Genomic DNA, 15,282 nt, shown 5'->3' with positions numbered 1-15,282 from the left:
CACCCCACTGCTTTTCACAGCTAGATGTTATGCGGGTACCCTCCTCAGTTCTGGTGCTCTCTGCTGGGAGGGCCCAGCTTGGGGATTAGACCCCAGAGTTCTCAGTGGCACCCCCCACAGCTGAGATATCTCTCTGAGACTTCAGTGCCGTCTGTGGGTGCCCGGCCAGCCCTTTCGCCCCTCCGCCCCTCCTACCAGTCTCTATGCGTCTCCACCTTCGGTCCTCCGGTACCAGGGTTCTCCCCTGCGAGGTTTCCGTTGATTATTCAGGAAGTTTTTCTGTATTTTAGTTTTAATACCAGTTTGTTCCTGGGAGCGTGTCCATGCCAGATATCTTCTTTTTTCTTAAAGTACAATTGATATACAACATTATATGAGTTTCAGGTGTACAACATAACAACTTGATATTTGTATATATTGCAGAATGCTCATGACAGTAAGTCTGCTTGGCATCCATCACCACCAGTTACAATTACTTTTTCTTGTGATGAGAACTTTTAAGATCTATTCTCTTAGCAACTTTTAAACACACAACACAGTCCTGTTAACTGTAGTCTCCATGCTGTACATTACATCCCCAGGACTTACTCATTTTAAAACTAGAAGTTTGTACCTTTTGACGCTCTTTTTGTTATTGATTATTAGCTCAATTCTGTTATAATCTGTGAACTTATTCATGTAATTTAATTATTAAAAATTGTTGACATTTGTTTTATTGGCTAATCTTGGTTGATGTTTCATGTGCATTTGAAAGAATTTGTGTTCTTTTGTTGGAAAGATAGTACTATGAATATTATTAGTTAAATCAAATTGGCTGATGGTGGTATTCACATTGGCTACATCCTTTCTGGTGTTTTGTCTAGTTCATATATCCCCTTTTTATGTGGGACACCCTGACCTGCGAGGTAGACATCTTAATTTTCTCTTACAAATGCTTTGTTAATTTTCTTAGTCTTGATTCTTGCTGTGCTTCATTTTGGATTATTTCTATCACTTATCTTCAGGTTTATTGATACTCTACTGTGTTTGACCTCTTAAAGTCTATCTTGTTTATTTTTTCTTTTAAGGTGTTTTTTTTTTTGTAACACAATACACTTGTGTTATTCTATTTAAGCTACTAACTTCGTGGTAATTTGTTACAGCAGCAGCAGGAAACTAATACACTTTCACCCACCAGCACATCAGCTCCAAGAGGCCAGGTTGTGTCTTGTTCGCAGCCATGTCCCCAGCACCTTGAGCAGGGTCTCACTCATGGGAGGTGCTCAGGAGATATTTGTTGATTGGGCAGCTGTTTCAGCAACCAGGAGCTCCATCCCTGGACTGAGATGCATGACCCAGAGTGGTCATCTGATCTTTTAGGATATTTTTCATCTCTAGTTCTTTTGCTTGTGTTTTACACCTTCACTTTCTCTCCCTGTGTTTATGCTTCCCCTCTACTTTCTTGAACACACGGAGTTTATCTGTAATCTCCAGTTTCAGATCCTTGTCTCTTGGTAGTATCACATCAGTTATTTTGGGGTCTATTTCTGTTGATTGGTTTCCCTCCTGGTTAGGTGTCATATTTTCCTGCTTCTTGGTTTTGTTATTGGATGCTGGACCTTGTGCATTTTACATCGTTGAGTGGCAGGTTTTGTTGTATTCTTTTAAGCTGCATTGGACTTGGACCAAATGCAGTCGCTGAAGTTAACATCTGTATCAGCTGAGTCCACACTTAAGGACTTACTCGTCTTCTTGTGCCCTGTTTATAAGGCCTTCACCTCACCCCTTGTCAGCAGGAATCGTTACTGTCCTGGTTCTTGGTTGCTGCTCCGAGTCTGTCCTGTGTGCTGGGCAGCGCTGTTGGTGTGGTACACAGCGAGAGCAGGCCAGCAAAGGTGATTGAGGTCACCACGCCACTCATTTGACAGGGACACGCTTACATAGAGAATTCGCTACCCTGATCTGTGAAAGGAACTTAGAAGGGTTTTGGTGGATCCAGGGAGCAGCCACTCGAGCATGGGGAGGGGAGAAGGTGTGGTTAGGGTCCCGGGCAGCAGAATGGCTGCTGAGGAACTGCAGGCCCGGCTGGTGGGCTCGCTGGGGTCCCCCTCACACCCCTGGGTAGCAGGAGCAAGCTGAGAAAAGGCAGGGAACCAGGGGGAGACCTGCCCCCCAGTGCCCCTCCAGCACCCTCTGCTGACAAGGCTGGACATGGTGCCACTGGCCAAGGAGCAGTGTGCAGGGCCCGCCCTTCACAGAGCAGGGCTGGGAGCGTGGGTTGAAGAGGTAGTTGATGGCTGGCTCAGCCTGCTCCCTGAGTAAGTGTTGATCTTTTCGCTGAGGCATGACAGGTAGAGAGAATTGTCTTCAGGATCGAGTGGGTCCGCGCTCCAGGCAAAGGGGGTGAGTGCAGTGAGGTTAGAGCAGCGTCTGCATTGGAACCTGGAAGCCCGTGGTCAGGAAGGTCGTTTGTTCCCAGGGTGGAAGGTTCCACGCGGGAGCTCCATGCCAGCTCACTTTGGAGTCACTCTGGCTGTGGCTCAGGAGCCCAGGAAGGAGGTGGCCCTGGTCCCGCGTGTGGTTCTGAGCGCTGCAGCCAGGTGGGCAGAACAGGAGCGCCGCTTCACGGGGTGCCTGCCACCCGCCTGAGGAGTGACGCCCGCCCTCGGGGATAGGGGACAGGCAGACTTGAGGGGTGACAAGAGGAGGAACCATGCGTTTTCTCCGTGTGACTATGCCCTTGGTGCCAGAGAGAAAAAGTCCTGTGTAACATCCGTTCAGAAAGTTCCAGTGTCTCGGTTTTGTGTGTTTTCTAAAAGGCATGTTTCTGAAATTTGCATGAGCATTTAAACATGAGTCTGTGCTGTTCTCTCTTTCAAGCAGGGCCAGGACTTCCTTCTCCACGGCCCTCTGGGCGGGTCCCCGGCGGAGGCAGGCGGCGGGAGGCTGGCTCTGGGCGCCCAGCCACTGCCCTCCGACACGTCTTGTGCTTGTGAGGCCTGCAGCGAGCGCAGGTACGGTGAGCGTGCAGGAGAGTGGGGGGGCTGCTGAGTGGGTGCTGGGGCTGGGCAGGACCGGCTTCTTCCTAAAGGCCACACCCTCCTGAGAGGGAGCCAGTGGCCGGGTGGTGGTGAGGGAGACCGGGCAAATGAAGCTCCTCCCTCCTTCCCCCCTGAGGACTGACCGGAGGGAGCAAGTCCTCAGGAGGGACAGGAGCCAGGACTCAGTCATCGGAACCCAGGGTCGGTGGAGTGGACTGGGGCCGGGCCGTGGTGGGGGTGAGAGCTGCCTCATGGGCCCGGGCAGTGGAGGTCTGGGAGCGGGGCTGGTCAGCATTCCCCATCCCTGTTGTGGGAGGGGGCCGACGTCTCCCAGAGACGAGGTCTCGGGGACTGGCTGACCAAGGGCACCCCAGGGGCTGTGCCAGCCCGCTGCAGCGACAGCAGAGCCGGATGGAGTGGGGAAGGAAGTGGGTGTGGACGGGAGGGCCGTGATGGAGTCGGGGATGGCGAGGGTGGTGCTGACTGACCCTGACCCCCTGCCTTGTGCTGCCTCACAGAGAGATCTCGGCAGAGACGGACCGGGAGCCGCAGCAGCTGCAGAACTACTGGTCTGAAGTGCGCTACATGGTCCGCTGCATTTACCGCCAGGCGGGGACCCCGTTGGCAGACGACCAAGACCAGTCCCTGGTGCCCGATAAGGAGGGGGTGAAGGAGCTCGTGGATAGGTACACGTGTCCCCTGTGTCTTGTCCTTCCTCGCCGGTGCCCAGGGAGCTGTGCTCTCAGGGGCTGGGTGCACTGCGGGGACTCAGCAGACAGCTGGCAGGAGGGAGCCCTCTGTGTCAGGTTACAAGCTCTGGTTTGCTGAAACCCTTACTGCCCACATAGCGGGAGTGGAGTCACCCTTCCGCCACTTCTCGTGTTGAGATTGACACTAAGTACTTCCTGTGCTGGGTGCTGCTGAGCACTGGCCTAGCCTGAGGAAGACATTGGGCAGCTGTCCCGTCCACGCAGGCTCCGTGCAGCACGGCAGCCGGGGAGCAGGCACTGCGCGTGAGTGGCCAGCGCTGTGGCCAGGCCTGCCCGTGGGTGTCTCAGACGGCAGTGGCTTACACGTGGCGTCTGCTCTTCAGACCCCCATGCTCATGACAATGCAGAATTTGAGGTAGACCTAACTTTTATTTTTCCTTATAGTCTTAGCATCTTTTCTCTCTTTTTTGAAATGTTCCAAATAAAAGTGATAAATTTGAGTTATACATTTCATGGATTGGTTCTCAGATTGGTTTCTTTTTCTCACGTTTTGAATGCGGCACCTTCGGGGGTTTTATAAACTCTTGCTTGCTGTGCCTTAGTTGATCCCGGACACGGGAGTAGTGGTTGGCCGTGGGCTGTGCTGACTGGTGGATGGATTCCGCTGGTGTGTTCGGGGTTTGACCTGTGAACCCCGCTGTTGCTGAGCTGGTTCCAGGGGGGCCAGGTACCGTTTTTGCAGTTAGGTTTCCCAGTGAGCGGTAGGAAGATCTCGGCAACCTGCACATGAGAACCGTGACTTCCCGGCTTATGAAGAGCCTAAAGTGAGATCAAAGGCAACTGAGAGAAAATATGCAGCAGCTAGTGTAGCGGAGGGACGTCTGGCAGAGGTGGGACAGTGGCCTGTGGGTGGCTGAGGTTTGGGAAGCACGTTATCTAATAGTGAAACCCACTGTTAGGCTTGGGTAAGTCCACATCCCCATGCGGCTGTATGTACTGTGTTATTCTTAGTCTTTGTGTCCAAGAGCACTTTCTGTTTGAATCCCGATGAGTCAGGAGGGATGTCTGTGAGGCCCATTTCCAGGGCTTGTCTCGCTGGCGGAGGTGACCCTCTCCTCTCCCGCCCTCGCATCCTGCGGGATCTGCTCTGCTGCCACCTGCTGCCTCCTCGCCTGTCCCACACCCTTCATTCCTGCCCTGGGGCCTTGCATTTGCTCTTCTCTCTCTGGCATGCTCTTCCCTTTTCAGGGTTTCTCTCTTTTTTTTCTCCTTCTGTCATTCACATTTGTCTTCAGGCAGCTTCTCAAAGAGGCTCCCTATCTAAAGTCTCGGGGCCTCCTCACATCACCCGTGACACTCACCTTTCTTTTCTTAAATTGCTGCCCACCAACCACATTGCATGTGTGCGTGCGCGTGTGCACGGCGGGATGGCCTCCACCACACGGGGCAGTGCAGTGCAAGTACGTGTGGATGACATCTCCAGCACCCTCCTTTCTCTCGGTGTATAACTTTAAGAAGATCTATTTGCAAAGTATGACGGTCATTTCATTACATTCATAAGATCAACAATGGCAAGGAAAGAAGATGAAATTTGTGACTGATTTTGCCATGCTCATTAAATGTATAGCTAAGAAGGAGGTGTCCAGTCTACCTGTACGTTTGATTGTCCCTGTGTCACTCGAATCTTGTGTGGGTTTTCTTTAGCAGATGAAAAGCATTCTGTTTCAGCGGGCAGGTTGCTAGAGCAGTGGTCGCCAACCTTTCGGACCTCACGGACTACATGGTCCACAGACCTCTGGGTGGCGACCACTGTGCTGGATTATTCTGCTAAAAAATCAGTTTATCTCTGCAGAGTGTACTAATCCACAGTGGTTTTTACTGTGTTCTAGCCACATTTTGTATAAGGTGTCACATGTTCCATTGCAGGATTTTACGTGGCCTTTGTCTTTTACAGCCTAGATGGTGTGGCCATTTTAAAGTGGGATAAAGTGGAATAGGTGCCCTGGCCAGTGTGGTTCAGTGGGTTGAACATTGTCCTGTGCACTAAAAGGTCACTGGTTTGGTTCCTGGTCAGGGCACATACCTAGGTCGCCTGGTTGATCCCCTGTTGGGGCGAGTATGGGAGGCAACCGATCAGTGTTTCTCTCTCACATCAATGTTTCTCTCTCCTTCTCCCTTCTTCTCTAAAAAAAATCAATAAAAACATATTTAAAAAAATAAAGTGGAGTAGGCGATAACTCATCTTTTTCTCTTTTGACCAAATGTGGTGCCCAGCGGTGGGAGGATTCACTCTATAAAGTGCAGGAGCTGTGAGGCGCCGTGTATGTACAGCTCGTGTCTAACACTGTGGCCACTCCACTGGCCGGGTGTAGCTGGATGTGGGGTTGCTGCTGCCATGTCCTAGGTTTCCATCTGCAGGCTCCTCAGAGGCACACGATGAAAAGTGACGCCAAATACTGCAGAGCAAGTCAGAAAAGCAGTGCATGACAGTGTTAACTTACTGTGGCTGGGCCGGGGGGTGCATTAATTTTTTTCTTGCTCTTCAGCTTACAAGTTTTATTTTATGCTTTTATTGGTTTCCTGGTGGGATGATTTAAATGAGATATGCTGTCTGTACGTTTCCCCTGATTTTGAAAATAACGCCAGCCCCTTTGGGTTGTGCACTGCGTTCCTGGCAGGAAGGAGAAGCAGTCTGTGGCCGCCCCCCACCCTGAGATTACCTCATTAGGGTCACTGTGTTCACCTGTGAACATACCAGCATTCAAACATATTACTTGTCTTCAGCCGCCTATGTTTTCACTTCAGTGGTCCAGGGTGGAGAAGGCCCATCTCCGGCAGCCGCCTCCGCACTGCTGTGTCTGCTCTGCCACCTGCTGGCTCCGTAGGCTTCAGCACCTTCCCCGTCTGTGTGGGCTTCAGTGTTCAGTAATGTGAGAGCCCACGTGGGTAGGTGACTGAGTTAGTGCAGGTGTGAGTCAGCCCACCAGGTGGTGACTGAGTTAGTGCAGGTGAGAGTCAGCCCACCAGGTGGTGACTGAGTTAGTGCAGATGAGAGTCAGCCCACCGGGTGGGTAAATGAGTTAGTGCAGGTGAGAGTCAGCCCACCAGGTGGTGACTGAGTTAGTGCAGGTGAGAGTCAGCCCACCAGGCGGGTAAATGAGTTAGTGCAGGTGAGAGTCAGCCCACCAGGCGGGTAAATGAGTTAGTGCAGGTGAGAGTCAGCCCACCAGGCGGGTAAATGAGTTAGTGCAGGTGAGAGTCAGCCCACCAGGCGGGTAAATGAGTTAGTGCAGGTGAGAGTCAGCCCACCAGGTGGTGACTGAGTTAGTGCAGGTGAGAGTCAGCCCACCGGGTGGGTAAATGAGTTAGTGCTGACACAGAGTAAGGTCTCAATAAATGTATTTTTTTCTGGCTGTTATGGATGGCGTGGGAAAGTTCCAGACACTTTCTGCCTGTCTCCCTCTGTTGCCTTGGACAAATGTATCTCTCCCGGTGTGAGAAGGTGGTGGCATTTCAGGTGGGCTCCTGGGGAAAGGGTTCAGGAAAGATGCTCATGGATATAAAAAGGTGCTCGAGGGGTGATGCGGGGTCCCGGGTGAGTGGTGACTGTCCTTCTCTGTGCAGGCTCTGCGAGAGAGACCCCTACCAGCTGTACCAGCGGCTGGAGCAGCAAGCCCGAGAGTACGTGCTGGAGATGAAGGTGCGCCTCCTGCGGCAGTTGTCAGCTGCAGCGCGAGTGCGGGCGCCGTCTGGCCTGCAGGGCCCGCCGCAGGCCCACCAGTTCATCTCCCTGCTGCTCGAGGAGTATGGCGCCCTCTGCCAGGCGGCACGCACCATCAGCACCTTCCTGGGCACTCTGGTAAGAGCGCGTGCCTTTCTGGGCCTTGTTGGGAACGAAGCTGTGTAATGGGTGAGGCTGAGACCTGGTGGTGTCGTGTGCAGTCCAGATCCCCTCCCTGTGACGTTCGGGGGCCGGGCGGAGCCTGCCTTCTCTCCTCTTCTCCCCCCTCCCTATCTGCTGCTGACAAAAGTCTTGAGTGGATGGACAGGCAGTGACGTGTCATGAAACACTGTTTGGAGAGCGTGAGGCCTAGGGAGCGCGGCAGGCAGGGGACAGGATGCAGTGAGGACCAGTGTGTGGTCAACAGGGACAAGAAGGAAAAATGTCCGCATTGTCAGCTGGTCACTGTCGTTACCGTACGCAGAGGCCCGTGTTGGATGGGATGTATGCGGGGGGCGCCTGCTCATGGGGCCTTTCAGTCCTTTCACTGGACAGTCCAAGCCGGAGGAAGGATGGGTGCTGTCCAGTCAGGTGCCGTCCCCACCCCTGGGTCTTGGACCGCCACCAGGAGTAAAGGGGGCGTGGGTGCTGTGGAAATGGAGTTCCTGGAAACTGGATGTGCTGAGGTCATTTGGAGACAGGCCTGCTGGTTGGAAGCTGACCTGCTCCCCAGAGACAGCCTCTCATCTCCTGTCAGAGAAGCACCTGTTCACCAACAACAGTCTGGGCCTGTGTGTGTGAGTGTGTGTGTGTGTGTGTGTGTGTGTGTGTGTGTTTAAATATATTTTTATTGATTTCAGAGAGGAAGGGAGAGAGAGAGAAGCATCAATGATGAGAGAGAATCATCGATCGGCTGCCTCCTGCACGCCCCACACAGGGAATCGAACTGTGACCTCCTGGTTCATAGGTCGACGCTCAACCACGAGCAACGCCGGCCGGGCTGGTTTTTTTTAATTATCACTTAAATTTTATTAAGTGGTACTTACTGGGCTGGTATTGGGTGCTTTCTTAGTGATAAAACTACACTTTGAAACAAATATAGTAAGTGGCTCCTAAGATTTTAAGCCCTAGTGGTCTGTATGTAATTCTAAAGTTGATAGACTTTTTCATCAGAAAAGTTTACAAACACCATTTTGCAAGTGGGTTCAAGGGACTCCCTTGAGCATTGATGCAGTAGATGTTGGCATTCCTCCCGTGACTCCCTACGACCTCAAGGAAAGCACTCGTTTTAGAAAAGCAGCTGGTGGGTGGTGGGCCGTGGTCCCTGTGTCAGCACCGTGTCAGAGAAGCGGAGTTCGGGGCTGAGCAGGCTGCGCTGCCTCGGGGCCGCCCCTGCAGCAGCACCTGCAGCCCTGCCTCCACCTCGGCCTCCTGGGCCTCGCCCTGCTGTCCAGAGGTCCAGATCCTGCGCCGCCTCCGCTGTGACAGCACCTGGGGTTCCCGCGGCTCCCGCCTGCACCTGCCTGGTGCCCTGCTGTGTGCCTCCGTGCCGGCCCCGGCCTGTCAGATAGGGTGCTGTTTGTGACGCTAACAGAAGTTAGTTTGAACCACATTTATTAGAGCAAATCCCTAGCAGTTTACACAGAAATGTTTTCTTGTGGTTTGAAAAAAAACTCATGAATTTTAAGCGCAAAATACAGCTATTTGGTCAGTGATTCATCCCACCTGGCTCACACATAGAGAGACTCACTTTGGTTTCCAGTGGTCCGGCAGCGAGGCTCTGAGGCTCCCGGAGCACTTCTCTCCCCAGGGGAGCAGGGAAGTGCTGGTAACAGACCGAACAAGGTGGCAGGAAAGGCAGAAGCCTCAGGGCTGAGAAGTTCACATGCTCAAAAGCCCCCGTTCACCCCGGCTGCGGCCTGCGTCCCTCCCAGGGTGGGGTCTGCACGTGATGCTGGGACCACCAGTGATGGCACCTCAGTGTGAGGTGCGCAGAGGCTCCGAGCACTGGATTGACAGCGGGACATGCGCCCTCTGACCGGGGTGGGTCGGTGAGGGGGAGGGGGGCACAGTCTCGTCTCCTGGAGATTGTAACGAGCTGCTGCCGCAGAGGTGCGTGGTCTGACAGGTGCTGCTGGCGTCGCTGGGAAACTCGAGCTTGGGCTGACTGCCCTGCGTGCTTCCGGGCTGCCAGTAAAGCAGCCATAGGTCACTCTGTGGGGCTGTCCATGACCTTACGTCCCCATAGACCATTGTCACACCCACAAAGCTGAGAGTGGTTTGTTTTTATGGACTAACACCCAGTCCATATAAAACTTTCCCCATTGGCTCAAAAATCTCTTTATGGTTGGGTTGTTCAAATGAGGATCCAAGAAGGTTCACAAACGGATCACAGAGTCCTTCCCGGCCCGTCCTGTGATCCCCATGGTCCGAAGAGTCTGCAGAACGGAGCTAAGGTCAACTCTGAGCGTCTCAGAGCAGCTCTCCATAGTTTGGGACTTCGGGTCCTTTAAGCTTACAAACTGAGGGCCCCGAAGAGCTTTTGTTTATGTGGACTTTTAATCAATATTTACTGTGTATCCTCACCCGAGGATATTTTTCCCATTGATTTCTAGAGAAAGTGGAAGGGAGGGAGGGGGAAGGAGGAGAGAGAGGAAATACTGATGTGAGAGAGACACGTTTATTGGTTGCCTCCCTCACGCACCCCTACGGGGCTGGAGAACCTGCAACCGAGGTACGTCCTCTTGACCAGAATTTGAACCCACGACCCTTAGGCGGATGCTCTGACCACTTAGCATCTGGCCAGGGCACAAATAGCATATTTTAAATAAAACATTAATTTTTTCAAAGCAACACATTTACTTATTTTAAATATGTTTCTGTTAATTTTAAAGAGGAAGGGGGAGAGAGAGAAACATTGATGAGAGAACTATCAATTGGCTACCTCCTGCACACACCCTACCAGGGATTGAGCTTGAAACCCAGGCATGTACTCCTATTGTGAATTGAACCAGCAACCTGTTGGTGCAAGGGTTGACCCAACCAACTGAGCCACACCAGCCAGGGGCGAATGTATTTATTTACATTTTTGCACATTTCTAGTGTCTGGCCCTGGGTTCTCCCCTGCTCTGCTTGCTGTCCGAGGTTGTCTTGGCTGGGCTCTGAGGAAGGCCTCCCGGAGATGTGTATCTGGGGACGGGAGGAGCGGGCGGCAGCCTTTTGGATGGTGGGGCTTTTCTTAAAGAACACTAGAGCCCGAGTGCACCTACCACGGAAACTAGCCTCTGAAACCACGTTGCACAGCGGCTTCCTCACGGCACACGTCGATCACTGGACGCGCTGGCTCCCCTGGTGCATGTCTTCAGCAACACGAGTCTCCGTGTGGAAATGACCGCTCCTCCTCAGAAAGGCCTTCAGCTGGAGAAGCCTTGAGGCACAGCGGCCGGGTCAGATTCCCTAACTCAGAGTTCCTGGAAGCTCAGGTTGGGTGATCGGCCGCAGATGGGGTCCTGTGTTTTCCTGGAAGCAGCACGGTCACTGCGGTGTGACCCAGCCGGCTAACTCTCTGCCCTCCCTCAGCTTCTCCAGATACGACACCCCTTCGTCCTGAGCCTGCAGGCCCGTGGAATGCGTTTGCCTGGAAGGTATTTCCCCAAGCACGACCTTCTGGGAAGTGCACTCGGGTTCATTGCACACGCCCTGGGGCCAAGCAGGTTGAGGGTCACGGTGTTCCTTATCAAGCATTGAAATAAAGTGGGAACTAGACCTAACTTATGCCTCCAGTTCTCTGGGAAATGCCTGACCAGGCTGTGATGGCCATGAGATCGAAGCTTCCATTCACGGGACACTCGCAGGCTGCACACCCTGTGTCTCAGGTCTGCCGTGGGACCTGACGACACACCCTCCTCTTCCAACCCCACACGTCGGCCTTGGGATGTGGGGAGTGAGGCTGGGAGGCCAGAAAGCCCGGAACCACGGCTTTTCCTTCCTGCCCTGCCTCTGGCCCGGCTCCGCCGTCCTCACATAGGCTCACCACTCGTAGCGCTGTGACAGCACACGCCAGCTGCGGCGTCTCTGGCCCCAGCGCAGGGTCGCTGGTGTGAGCAGTGCCGGCCTCAGAGACACTTGCCTCAGCACCTGCGACCGTCCCTCTGGGTCCAGGCGGTGAGGGCGTTTGGGTCCTCAGTCTCCACGTGCCTCACTGGGAGGGTGGCTTCAGATCTCACAGAACACACCCAGCATCTTCAGGAACGAATCTTGGCCCGTTCCCTCCAGTAGCTCAGCCCTGGAGCCACAGCTGCGCCCCAGGGTTGTGCCTAGTGCCCGTGCTCGCAGGCTGCCGGCGGGGCCCACAGCCTGTCCCGAAGGTGTAGGGGGCGGGGCAGGTGAGACCCGACTCCTGGGCAGTCCTGCGCCTCTCAGCTGGCCTGGGTCTGGTCTGCAGCTGCTTGGCTCCTGCTGTTCTGTTGTGGAGACAGTCGTCAGTCAGATCACCGCCTTCTCCTGTGGCCTGGGGGCTGCGGCATTAGCCTTTGTGTCCCGTGCCTGGCCCAGTGCCTGCGCACAGGGGTCTTCGCTGAAGTCAGTGGCACGTGTCCTTTCCACGCTGTGGTCTGTGGCCATGTTGTTACAGCACATTGGGTGACAGTTTCTCGTTCCCGAGGCTGAGTGCACCCCTCCCAGGTCCTGGCGGTCGGCGCGCCCCACTGCCCTGTGCTGAGCACTGGCTCCCAGACTGGCCCGGTGTGAGCAGGGAGGTGTGGGCGGAGCTGGTGTGTGGGGAAAGCGTTAGGTGGAGCCGGCTCAGGGCAGGGACAGCACCAAGGAGGGTGGGCACTGAGATGTCAGGCCTGGTGGACCTCCACGGTCCCGACCGCAGGGCTGGTGAGCAGCGGGGGCAGCTCTGCCTCCAGTGTGGTCCGCCTGTGCCCGGCTCTAGTCTGGGGCAGGCAGGGGGGCTTTGGGTGCGGGTCGGGTCATTGCTGCCATCCCAGCTCAGGGCATCCAGCTCCCTTTGGCTGAATTGGAAATGGGCACAGACCAATGCGTGTCACCCCGAGGAGTCGCAATGACGTGTGGAACGTAGGCAGGTTCCCGAGTGGCAGTCGCTCGGTCAGGAGCCTCCCCAGGGCCATAGGTGACTCAAGCACAGGCCGTGCATGGAGCTTGCACATGGGAGCATGGATTCGCACGTGCAGTTCTAGCAAGACCTGTCAGGAGTGAAGGCTGCATGTGGGGAAGGTCCTGTCGCCGCTTGCTGGCCACTTACGTGGTGTCTCGTGGACAGCGCGCCTCTGTCAGAGGGGAGGTTTCTCAAGAGGCAAGAAAATGTGCCTGCATTTAAATATGTGAAAAGGCGGGTTTCGCTACATGGTGAATCTAATTATATCAAGTATGTGCAGTCGTTTCTCTTCTTTCTCTGCCCTTCCCTGGCCTGTGGATCTCGCCGCGCTGTTTCCGTGTGCGAGTACAGGCGGGAGGCCAGGGGGCCGTGTGGTGCAGGCAGAGACCTCCATCCGAGTACGTGACGCACAGGAGCCAACAGCTCCTCGTGAGCAGAGCTTCTGGGCCTGCGGGGACTGGGGCGGGGGAGATGGAGGGGCAGTCCTAGGGAGTTTCAGTCTTCAGCAGCTCAGTACGTCTTCTGTTTATTTTTTTAACTAGGAAAATGAGCACTTGAAAAAGTTCCAGGTGACATGGGAGCTGCATAATAAACACCTGTTTGAAAATCTGGTTTTTTCGGAACCTCTTCTTCAGAGCAACTTGCCAGCATTGGTGTCGCAAATCAGGTATTTGGTCTGCACCTGCACGCGCCCCAGGTGTGAGCACGCCCTTCTCCTGCGGGGCGTCGTGTGTGCCCCCCGGAAGCAGTGCAGCCTGGGCGTCCTCGCTGGGAAGCCACCGGCTGCGGGGAATGCAGTGGCGGGTCAGCTCCAGAGCACCGAGCCCAATGAGTGGTTTCCAGTGAGAAGCTGTAGGCCCCTTGTCCCCACTCCCACTTGCCACAGGTCGCCGTCTTTCTCGGACGCGATGTGGCTTCTCAGTGTTCACCGGGGCCTGTGTCTTCTCTTGTTCATGTCCTCATTTGCCGTCTTACCATGTTTCTTAACAAGATAAAACAGAATGAATGAGCATATAATTATATTTCTTTGTTTGAATTGGATTTTCTATTTTACTTAATTTGAAAACCAGGTCAAAAATAGTATATTTCTCATTAAATATGTTGTTTACAGTCCCACATTTAGTAAATGGAATTGCTAGCTGGGCCTTAGTCGTCTTGGGACAGTGATACTCACCACTGACTTTTTTCTTAGAAGCTGCTCCTTCTCGGAGCTTCTCCTTCCTGCCAGGCTCTGTTCTGGGGCCTGCACGTGTCCTTGGTGATCCCTCCCAGCAGTCTGTGTGGCGCGGGGTGGGTCCCACGTGTCATGTTGGGGCAGGTGACACACAGGAGCAGCCCTCTGGTGCTGGCCCAGACCTTTGGACCCTTTTCTTTGTTGAAAGCCTTCTCTCCACAGGCTGGGGACCACGACGCACGACACCTGCAGCGAGGACGCGTACAGCACCTTGCTGCAGCGGTACCAGCGCTCCGAGGAGGAGCTGCGCAGGGTCGCCGCCGAGTGGCTAGAGTGCCAGAAGCGGATCGACGCCTACGTTGATGAACAGGTGTGTGCACGTTGTGTGTGTGTGTGTGTGTGTGTGTGTGTAGGGGGGCGGGGGTTGCCTGCGGGGTAGCCCTTGTCCGCCCAGCCTGCAGGACTCGGCAGCAGGGGTCCAGGTCACCATCCGCCTGTCCGCGCCCCTGGTCCCTTTACCGGCTGCTGCCTTGGGGAGCTGCTGAGTCTCGTCGTCGTTTCACTGCTGACTGAACACCTGTGGAGAGCCAGGGGTGCACATCACGTGTGACCTTCACAGCCCGTCTCTGTCCCTCACTGGCTAGAAGGGGGCGCAGACTTGAACGTAGCCAGCCGTTCCGGGGATCCTGGGGGAGAGGGGCCTGAAGGCTGGGCAGCCAGGGCCTCCTAGGTGACAGGAACAGGCTTCCAGGTGGCACCTCGGCCCGCCCACCTCTTAACAGCTGCTGGCAAAAGAAAAATGCATTTCCTAAAACCTGCAGGCCGATACAGTGTCACTGGGACTTGGCATCAGTTTGAAACTTCCATCCAAGAAGATGCTGCATAGCCCTCTGTGAGGTGGTTTTATAGCCTGTGTTAGGCTTTATGGCGTGTGCACTTCTTACGGAGCTTACACCGGGTACTTTATAACGAGTGGCAGAGTAAGTGGCAGAGGCAGTTTCCTGAACAGCTGTGCTGGTATGTGTACGCCAGGCGTCCTGTCCAGCCCTTGTCGGGCTCTTAGCTCTGCGCAGTTTCTAGCTGGTGGCTGTGAATCTCTGCGTCAGGATGTCTTCTACAAGTAATACTGGTTCTGTCTCTCCAGCGCTGGAGCTCCGGTTGGTTTGTTCTGGCTTCGAAGGAGTTTGGACTTTTCACATTGTCTCATGTTTCTCACATGGATCGCTGATGCTTTTTATCAAGTTAAAGAAATTTCCTTTTTTATCCAACTTATTACGGTTATTTTTGTTTAAAAATCCGAATAGATATTAAATTTGATTGTATATTTCTTATCCTTTTATACATTTCCAAAAGAATTAAGAGATTAAGTTCCCTAATTTTTTTTTTTTAAGGTTTCCTAATTTTGAGACATCCTTGCATTCCTGGGATTAAACCCTGCTAATTTATGACATATTACCTTTTTTTTTTTTTTTCTTTTTTAGAGAGAGAGAGGAAGGGAGAAGGAGAGAGCAAGAAACATCAGCGTAAGAGAGAAA

The 15,282-nt window shown here is 53.8% G+C and overlaps 1 protein-coding gene across 2 annotated transcripts in view; it reads left to right on the top strand.

The window, feature by feature from the left end:
* FAM193A (family with sequence similarity 193 member A) overlaps nt 1–15,282 on the top strand; it is a 104,395-nt gene that overhangs the window by 58,109 nt on the left and 31,004 nt on the right. Inside the window, exons 3-7 of one of the 2 annotated variants that reach the window (XM_070400289.1) lie at nt 2,863–2,993; nt 3,539–3,706; nt 7,355–7,589; nt 13,116–13,240; nt 13,970–14,117. In XM_070400289.1, coding sequence (XP_070256390.1) covers nt 2,863–2,993; nt 3,539–3,706; nt 7,355–7,589; nt 13,116–13,240; nt 13,970–14,117 — 807 coding nt within the window. The remainder of the gene's footprint in view (nt 1–2,862; nt 2,994–3,538; nt 3,707–7,354; nt 7,590–13,115; nt 13,241–13,969; nt 14,118–15,282) is intronic. The other variant, XM_070400290.1, reaches the window with a different exon arrangement.

Source organism: Myotis yumanensis, unplaced genomic scaffold (assembly GCF_028538775.1).
Source record: "Myotis yumanensis isolate MYYU_CA2020_CCGP unplaced genomic scaffold, mMyoYum1.0.hap1 SCAF_1, whole genome shotgun sequence".
In the NCBI taxonomy this organism is placed as follows: Eukaryota; Metazoa; Chordata; class Mammalia; order Chiroptera; family Vespertilionidae; genus Myotis; species Myotis yumanensis.
This window is presented reverse-complemented; position numbering and strand designations above follow the sequence as displayed.